At 36.8% G+C, this 8,922-nt stretch overlaps 2 protein-coding genes and 1 long non-coding RNA gene across 7 annotated transcripts in view; 1 reads left to right on the forward strand and 2 right to left on the reverse strand.

Moving 5' to 3' along the window:
- The first annotated feature begins 72 nt into the window (after nt 1-72).
- LOC105459475 overlaps nt 73-8,922 on the forward strand; it is a 29,956-nt gene continuing 21,106 nt past the window's right edge. For all 3 annotated transcript variants that reach the window (XR_975685.1, XR_975686.1, XR_975684.1), the window contains exon 1: nt 73-320. This is a non-coding gene — a long non-coding RNA (uncharacterized LOC105459475). The remainder of the gene's footprint in view (nt 321-8,922) is intronic.
- Nucleotides 1,180-3,778, reverse strand: LOC105459474 (glutaminyl-peptide cyclotransferase). Of its 2 annotated transcripts, none has more exons than XM_011705540.1 (6): nt 3,530-3,778; nt 3,186-3,329; nt 2,475-2,735; nt 2,227-2,388; nt 1,882-2,107; nt 1,180-1,803 (listed from the first exon to the last, which is right to left on the reverse strand). In XM_011705540.1, exons 1-6 carry the CDS (start codon nt 3,623-3,625, stop codon nt 1,649-1,651), a joined length of 1,044 nt encoding a protein of 347 aa, XP_011703842.1. In that variant the 5' UTR covers nt 3,626-3,778; the 3' UTR covers nt 1,180-1,648. The 2 variants fall into 2 exon arrangements, with proteins under 2 accessions (XP_011703842.1, XP_011703844.1); XM_011705542.1 differs by having other exon boundaries at nt 3,186-3,401; nt 3,530-3,616.
- The window catches only part of LOC105459473, a 25,471-nt gene continuing 21,644 nt past the window's right edge, over nt 5,096-8,922 (reverse strand). For both annotated transcript variants that reach the window (XM_011705539.1, XM_011705538.1), the window contains exon 7: nt 5,096-6,854. In XM_011705539.1, the coding sequence (XP_011703841.1) occupies nt 6,751-6,854 (104 nt within the window). In that variant the 3' untranslated portion in view covers nt 5,096-6,750. The remainder of the gene's footprint in view (nt 6,855-8,922) is intronic.

An 8,922-nucleotide genomic window follows, 5' to 3' on the forward strand; every position in this document is an offset into this window, starting at 1 on the left:
CGGCCGCGCTCGGTGCTCCAGCGACGGGCGCGCCCGAACTGCCCCGAATGGCCCGAACGAGCAATGACCTCGATCCGGCGTGCCGGGGCGGCCATTACCAATCGGGGCGACGATTGGCGACGATATACCAACCGCGGAAGTCATTGAGATCGTTCGTCTCGACCTTCTCGTCGTCGGTTGGACCTCGCTTTGACGGCTTTGACCTAGAGCATCTCGCTGCGAGCCATACTTTACGTTTTGCGACACTCTGGCGATATCGATCTCGTGATACAAGTCATACGAGCGCGGAGCGACGAAAACATGACGTACGCGTCACTCCGGTAGGTGAACGTGCGCTCCTTTTGATTTCGTCACGCTTGTAAATTTTTTTGCCGCTGCGAATGCGTCACCCCCCTGCGCGTTATATATTGCGACAAATCGCATTACTCTCGCGACTGATGAATGATGTATCTGTCATACGTGAAATGTTTGCGCAGAGGGCCGCGATTCTCATTCGCATATAGATTTATACGTACGACTCGTTGAAACGTTCAAAGATCAACGACTTCGTCAGTACCAGATCTCTCCCGCCATTTCTATTTTTTTTCTCCTTTGATGATCAAATAGCAACGCCACTAAAGGCCTTCGAGATGATTTAATGTCGACTATACAATTATTTTAAACAGGAGCTGTAGAATTAAATATATATTTAATGCTCCAATAGAGTAGCTTTAGAGAAATTTTAAATAAGTATAAGAGTATATGCACTAAACCAATAAGTGCCATCGGTCGTCAGCTCACATTCGTATTGGACGTCGCGTGCGTGTGTATAATGTCGATGTAGATTGTACACGCACATAAAATGCATGCTCGTATTATATTTATTCCGAGCGTGTAACAGGACGTCACGCATATGAGTCTCTGCGATTTCCTGCGTGACGTTTACGGTGTTCAAATCGCCCCTCAATATTATTATCACCGTAAAGGGAAGGCGCGCGATAAATCTCTATAGATTTTCTTTTATAACTGTAATAATGTACGCTCTCTGTATTTAAAGGAATATGTTTAAATTATTTTTGACGAAAGCGAGAAAATTAGTGCAGCAATAAAAAATAAATCTCTAGTATTCGAGCAAAATACGCGTCACAGAGAGGCAATTCTTTCGAGAAGTTGCAGGGAGATTCATGATGCAAAAACATGTACCAAACAAAAATATATTGTATTTTCTTATGCGTTCCTTTGCTGTGTTTATGTACAGTGCGTAATTTCAGATCTGATAATTTATACAAAATATATAGAGAATTTGCCTTATCTATAATAATGTACATAATATTATATATGGGTATGCCTATATAATGTACTAAATTATGTATAATACAAAATTATACAAGTTACGTTTTTTTTTTATACAAAAGTACTTTTAGAACGTTAAAGTTCGAAAAAAGTTGTATACAAAGAAGCTCGAGCTAAAGAATTTTTTTGATATTGCGCGATATCCAAAATTTCTTATTTGTTTCGATAGATATGTAATACTTCATAAATTTAGCGTTAAGCTATATGTACATTATAATTTAGATCTTTCTTTTAATATTGTTTGTACATACTTTAGGACTGACGATATTTTAGAGACAAAGCACTGTTGTTAATTACTTTTCCAGGATTCCTTAATTTAGACAATCAGCAAACCTAAATACGAAGCGACAAATACCCTGAGTATTTTATTGATATTCTCTGTAGTCTTCAAGTCAATATTGTGTCGATTGTCGCCAGATTTGTGCCAAAAGGGTGGGAAGGGAGTCGGTATTATATGCAAAATAGGCACATCTAGAAAATAGAAAATTCACTTTGTAATAGGAATGTCTGTGAAATGATATTTGTGTCTCACGAATAATTTACAAATACCTCTCTTCAAAAAGGGAATATGATCGTCTTCGATATGCGACTCTAACGAGTACGGTTGAAAATACCTCTGTTCCGGTCTGTTATATGAATACGATTCAAATTTCCTCATTTGAGCTAATTTCTTTTCGATGCTAAGTAGTAAGGAGTACCATTTCTCGGTGTTTTTAAAGTAATTGTAAAAAGTCGGATCAGGTGCGCCTAGCAAGTCCAGAAGGACTAATACATCCTGTAAAAAAAATTCACATAAATATTAAACAATTATAAGATTCAAATAGTATCATATATAAACTTTGATATGATACGTTTAATGATATATTTATATTGGTAACATAATACGATATATACCATTCTATCCAATTCAGAGAAATGGTTTTCTCCTTCATCATTAGTTATTTTATTATCCCATTTTTTAGCTAAATGTTTAGCACCGTAAATCGAATCGTTTGGGCCCCATTCTTCAAACGCTTCTTCCCCATCGAAAAAGACAAGCATCAAGCTAACATCCCGCTGAAAAATACACATATAATATAAATATAGATTTTCTAAAGTACATATCAATACTGTTGATCTCGTATGTTCTGTGTGTGACTTACTTGTTTAGTCAAATATTTATTCATGACAGTTGCCAAATTAATTAATTGAGCGCATGGCACAGCACTGTCTGTGGCTCCAATAAAATCCCTCTCTCTCGTATACTTGGAATCATAATGGCAAGCTAGCGTCAGATATCTTTTTGCATTAGGATTTAATTTTGCTATTATGTTTTCAAACTTCAGTTTGCCAACGGGCGTGTAATCTTCAAATACATCCGATTCGATTGTCCAACCCAGATCTTTCATTGACCTCTTGATATACTGGAAAAGAAATATGTTTTCGCTGCAAATTATAGATGTTACTCTGACGTGAGAACATTATATTTAGGTACACAGACATTTATCGTCATGGCTTTTCAAAATAAAATTTCTTATACAACATTTAGTGTAAACTGAATTGTATAAATGCGGTATTCAATTCTCATTTCTAGCAATTATTCAAACGTATGAATTTATGAGTAAAATGCAAGCTCATGTTTAATTTTTTAATATAATAGATGCAAAATATTTAGCTATCTGCATCCATTCGCTGTTTATATTCTCTGTTTCTAATTTAAAATACTCCATATATTTACAAAAGTTTTCACGTTTTTATAAATTAGAATTTTACGGGTCATTCCACGGGCGGAAAATTCGAAGAATTAACTTTCTTTCGAGATTTAGTTATGCGAAAATCGGATATTCTCGCGCTTCTTCCTATTCGCTCCTTACCTCCTTCACTGTCGCATGCTCGGCGGTCCCCACGATCCTCACTACACATATGTTATCCAAAACTTCATTCATGTGTGTGACGTTTGTGAGGCCTGACAACGTGGCAACCTGTTCGTTTGTTAGCGAGCCGGGCACGTGATAGTACTGGAAATCACGTAATAATAATGACACTCGTCAAAAGTGGCGTCAGCCACATGGATAGAACGTAACAATGAACTAAAGAAAGAGAGAGAATGATGATGACCGAAGAAAATATAATGAGGAGGCCTTCTTCCTCCGCGAAGAAGATGGGCGTGCAACGAAGGAAGGTGCGGCGTTCGTTTATGCCTTTATGCATAACATACTTTCTCCTTCGTGAAGTGTCTCTCGCTCGGGCCATCTCGCTCGGCTACGTGCGGTGACACGATGACGCTCAGGAGGAAGATGCATAGCGCGAACATATCTGTCCTCCGTGTGGCAGCCGCGCGTCGACTGACTGAACGTAACGCGATGTAAAAAGGACGACAGCTCCGTTCCTCGCGACTAAGCTTTCCGTACTTTCCATCTTTCCTCCCTCTCTCGCACTGCTTTACCGTACGCCTAGCTGTCTTACGTCGAGAAGGGGTAATATTGCGATCGTCCTCGCGAATGCGCAGTAATTGCAATAAATGTCGATGCCGAATATTGGTTGCCTAGAGAACCACGACATGGCTGCTAACATCTCCTTGCGTTTGACGGTAGAAGTATCAAATAGTTTGTACTGCACTGCCGACAGTGTCAGAGATTTTGCTGAACGGTCTTTTCTAACACATCGTTACATCGCTGGATGTAACGATTGGTACTTGACGCCAAGTATCTGTTGCTTGCGAACGACATATTAAAACGGTATCAGGAATAATGAATGCAGTAACGGAATAATTGCCGAATATTGTTTTTGAATATTTAATTTCCGTATTTCCTTCCATAATAAATTCTAATTATTATTTTTATATATACACTCAATTTTTTTCTATACTTGCGCATTTGGAATCAATTAATTTTTAATGTAGCTGCCATCCTTATGTGCAATAAGAAAGCGAGTAAGGAGCTTGATTAAATTAAATTACATAATCTTTATTTAAAATTGCATTTTGCGTTTGTGTACGTGCGTGCACACGCGCGCGATTACAAATTGAAATTTAATCTTTTGTTGTAATTTAATCACTAAAGTTGAAACCGACTGTTGGTCAAGTAACAATCTTGTCTCACTGTAATATAGCAGTGCGCTTAGACTTTAATATAGCCTGATATACAGTTTTAACGGTGTTTATAAATCGAGGTTAATGACTTCGTAATTTTGGATTTAACGATCTGGCACTGAAAATTAAATTCTGCATTTTATTTTACGAAACTGTTTCCTGATTTTAAAATCTTAATTATTATTACGTTACAACACATAATTAAGCACTCTTTTTCTTTTGTAGAATATGTAACTGGATTATAATATATATAATTATAACATTCTCGCATTATATTGCGAGAATTAATATTTCAGGACAATGGAAATTGTCAGAATCAATTAAATTTGATGTACATACTCTTATTTATTTTATTATATAACTAATCGTAAAATCTTATAAATTTTTGCTAGTTTTACTTTTTATTTTAGTCTTATACTTGCATTCCTAAATCTTATTATTTAGCTTTATCACGCAATTACATAACTATATTTAATTTAGTTACATTTAAGAATTTTCGTATTTTTAATTAATGACATAATTTATATTCTTTTACAAAATTTACTAGCTTATAGGGAGTTGATAAAAAATAAACTACGACGAGAGATAAATTAAAAGAAAAAGTTGAAATATGTATGTGTGTATATGTATTTTGTGTGGAGTAATCTATTTGCATATGCGGATATGAAATATAGAAAGAGAGGAGAAGAGAGCTATTCCAATTTAGTTTATTTGCTAATATATTTTTATATATCTATAAAATAATTGAAATATTTTTCTTTACTTCCTAAATGTCTTACACATAAAGATATCGATGTAATGAACCTTACAAAAATCAACATTATCAAAAGAGCTATGTATTAGACAAACTTCGCGAATCGTTATCGCGTAACGATCCTAGTAGCACCATATATTATATAAACCTTTACGTAACGTAGATCATATACGCCCGAGAAAGTAGTTTTGACCTTTTCAAGCCAAATTTTTAATTTATTTAATCAAATCTTGCATCGCGTGCAGACATCAACGACCGGAAGGATAGATTTTTATTGGAAATATCATTTTAATATAAAGTGATTTAAAGGAAATAAAAAAATATCATGAATTCTATTCAAATCACTTTTATATTTTAATTGCGTATCTCTCGATACTTTCAATTGAAATCTACCGTTCCGCTGGGTTCGAAAGTGTTAAAACCAAGTTCGCGGCGCGTAGAAATATTCTCGCGAAATCGCGATAGTTGCTCTTATAGTCAGGATATTTATTTAATATTTGGTACTACCAAAGGGGCGACAGCGTTCATGAACGTGATGCCGTATTCGCGTCGTTTTCCGCTTTGCTCGCGCGACTCGACGACGATCCTCTCCTCGAGAGAGAAACTTGAGCTTCGATCGCGTTAAATAAATAATAGTAAACGCGCGGCGCGTCAACGCGAGCCAAGCTTCGTAGCTTCTAAATTCGATAAACGTATGGTCGATCGAATTAATTACACGACTCGCGACTGTTTTTACCGAGTTTCATCGAGGCGAGTAACGTCCGTTAAATCCACGGCCGGTGATCGCCCGACTGCTGCATTTTTCGTCGGATCCTCTCTTTTTGCCGAAGACCGTTACCGTGATGAATGAATCACCGGCGTAACGCTCGTTAATGGGAATTCGAGAAAGCTCGGTGAAACCGATTATCGCAGTCCAATGAAAACGTACGATGAGAACACGTATCTTTCACGAGCGTGAATTCACGCCCTTGCTTGATCGGCACGCGCGGGAAAGATGCGTGAGGGATGATCGTTTATCTTACTTATCAAACTGGAAAAATACAAAGTAATCTCGCTCCTATAAAGTGTAAGTACGTGTATTTTGAGCAACCGTCTCACGCAAGTCGAGCTTCCCGGACAACGCCAACGTCCAAAAGATGCGATAAGAAAGTCCAAAAGATGTTCCCTCATTTTTTTTTTTTCAAGTTTCTTTTGGGCTTCTCTCGGACGTCTTTCGGATCTTCGCGCTGTCTGGGCTCTTGCTTCCGGTCGGATGGAATCAAAATCGATCGGTCTATCGCGGGAAGAAAAGAGCTTATATTTCGGGGGATCTCATAGCATGTTTACATCTCGCATATAACATTCGAAGCCACGAATTTTGAATTGGGGTTAAATTTACGTTCGAGATCAACGCGGTACGCGATCACTTCGGATCGATAGATTTTTTACGTCACGGAGCGCGATCACGTATCGATCTCGACGGAATCTCGGATTTCGTGTTGAATAGTAGTTTTAGTTCTCGTTCTGCTAAGTGACGCAAATTTTCGATATCAACGACGAGCACTGGCGCGCTCGGGATACTTTCTTTCCACCGATGCCGACCGGCCGAGTTCCTTCAGTAGTTGTAGGGCCCGTACTGGGAGCCGTGATAATACGGCCCCGGATACGCCGCAGGTGCCGGATATCCGGCATATGCGTACTGCTGCTTCTGCGGGTACACTGAAAAAATGAAAAGGGTGATTAGATTCGACCTGACTTTGCCCGCGCTTCTCTGATAAAGGAGAAAAGGTTCGGTTACTAGGTAAATGAGACAGCTAACAATAATTCTTAAACGATGATATGATCTAAATTCTGCTACGGTTAGTTTCGTAAAAGTCAAAAGACGAAATATATATATATATATATATATATATATATATAATATATAAGGAATAAATTGTTCATTGTTTTATAAATAATACACTAAATAAAGCGACGGTTTGAATTTACTCTTTTACTTTGTAGAAAGTGTGTTTGTCAAAGTGTATGCTATGTAATCACTAACCATATGTGTTTAACACATTGAATGCTGGATCTAATTCGCTTGTCTCTCCGGCGTCGACGCCAGAGAAATTTTCTTGAGGAAATCATTATTTTCTAATTTTACATTTTCTTTTTTACATTTGTTCTAATCATCTTTACCTCATCTTTGAATAATCAATGTACCGAGAAAAATACAGTTCCGATAAATTTCTGAGCGACCGTTTCGAAGACTAACTCTATATCCGTTGCAAGACGAGACACATTTATTCCTGCATGTAAACCAAATTCCGACATCGATCAGTCAACGTATGGGGCTGAATACGCAAACACGGAAATTCTTTTGCAACAAGAGGTCGATGGGTGTACGGGACGGAAAATTAGGCAAGTGTGTCGCTTTCGAGCGTCTACTTCTAGATATCACTGGTTTTTCCGTTCTTTTACTCGAAGAAAAGAACAATTATCTCACATGAACATTTATTTCCGCGTGACCAATTTTCTAAAGTTACTTGTAACATCGGACGATAAAGACCACATTACACAGATTGCATCCTGCAAATAAGTTCGTATTTTGCATATAGGAAGATAACAAGAAATTATTTTGAAAATTTATTGCCGATTAAATTTATTTTTCCGTATGTTTATTTTTTAAATAAAATTTATGAAAAAGTAAGCAAAAAATTTTTGAAATATTTGACATACTTGATAACATAATTAATTATAATATTTCTCCTATTACGAGTGTCGTAATCTTATAAATTATTGACAGATTGATCTTTTTGAGTAAATAATAGAGAAATGTCCTTTTGGAAGGACAATGTTTAAGTTGTGTAACGGGAGAAAAAATATAGCAATGAAAATGTAAATTACGTGAGTCGTTTTTGCGTTTTTCATTTAAACATTTCAAAATGCATTTTTACGACGGTGTGCAAATGCATTCTACAACCCGGTCGATCATCCGGAGGAAAACTAGAAAGTTTCCTTCAGGATTAGAGCGTGACAGTGCTCCGATCCGTGGCGGAAACAGAGCGTGAGGCGAACAAGTAAAAGTCTCGCGAGAATGAATATTGGCCGTTACCTTCCACGCGATTATCAGTGCAATTTGATAATGGACCTATCCAAATCCGATCAGATCAGAGTCGATCTCAATTGCTTTCAAATTATTATGCTCAGTATTACTTATCGCTAATAGAACACAATCGTTGCCAAGTAATCAATGGCAGCATTCAAAGTTTTTAATTTCTGATCTAATTTCAATAAAAATGCGATCTTAGCAATATTAAGATACGCGTAGAGGTCAATTTAAATACTTGGCCGATTAATAATTTTCAGCGCGGCTCCGCTCCTCCAATCAATTTAACTGAGAAAATTGTGTAAAAGTTAAATCTAGAATCTTGTCACGCAATTTCAAGTTAATATTCATCGAACTAGTTTCACGTGGCCTCGTTTTTCGCGTTCGCAAATTCGCAGTGAAAACTAATGTTTTCGAATCACCGGGCTCTCTCATCGGTACAAAATTAACGTTACATTATTCGAACGATATTTAGGAAAAAAAAGAGCGAGAAATCGAGATCTTTTTATGTACAAAGTGTTATTGGGGTCGAGTTTTTTGGTTTGGTTATTAAACAAGCAATTAGATTAATCTCTATATCATCATTCAATTAGTTTACGAAATTCTCTTCAACTTTGGATATATATATATATATGTATTACAACCGCTTACTAATACTCTCAAATCAATACTAATATATATATATATATATATATA

Source organism: Wasmannia auropunctata, unplaced genomic scaffold (assembly GCF_000956235.1).
Source record: "Wasmannia auropunctata unplaced genomic scaffold, wasmannia.A_1.0 LD334186.1, whole genome shotgun sequence".
In the NCBI taxonomy this organism is placed as follows: Eukaryota; Metazoa; Arthropoda; class Insecta; order Hymenoptera; family Formicidae; genus Wasmannia; species Wasmannia auropunctata.

Bases quoted from the DNA above. Each gene is read 5' to 3' on its own strand.
- LOC105459474 (XM_011705540.1), bottom strand. From the start codon at position 3,625: ATGTTCGCGCTATGCATCTTCCTCCTGAGCGTCATCGTGTCACCGCAC. The intron at 3,330-3,529 runs GTATGTTATGCA...CGTGATTTCCAG, and splicing joins GACACTTCACGAAGGAGAAA to TACTATCACGTGCCCGGCTC. The intron at 2,108-2,226 runs GTATATATCGTA...TTTTTTTTACAG, and splicing joins TCTCTGAATTGGATAGAATG to GATGTATTAGTCCTTCTGGA.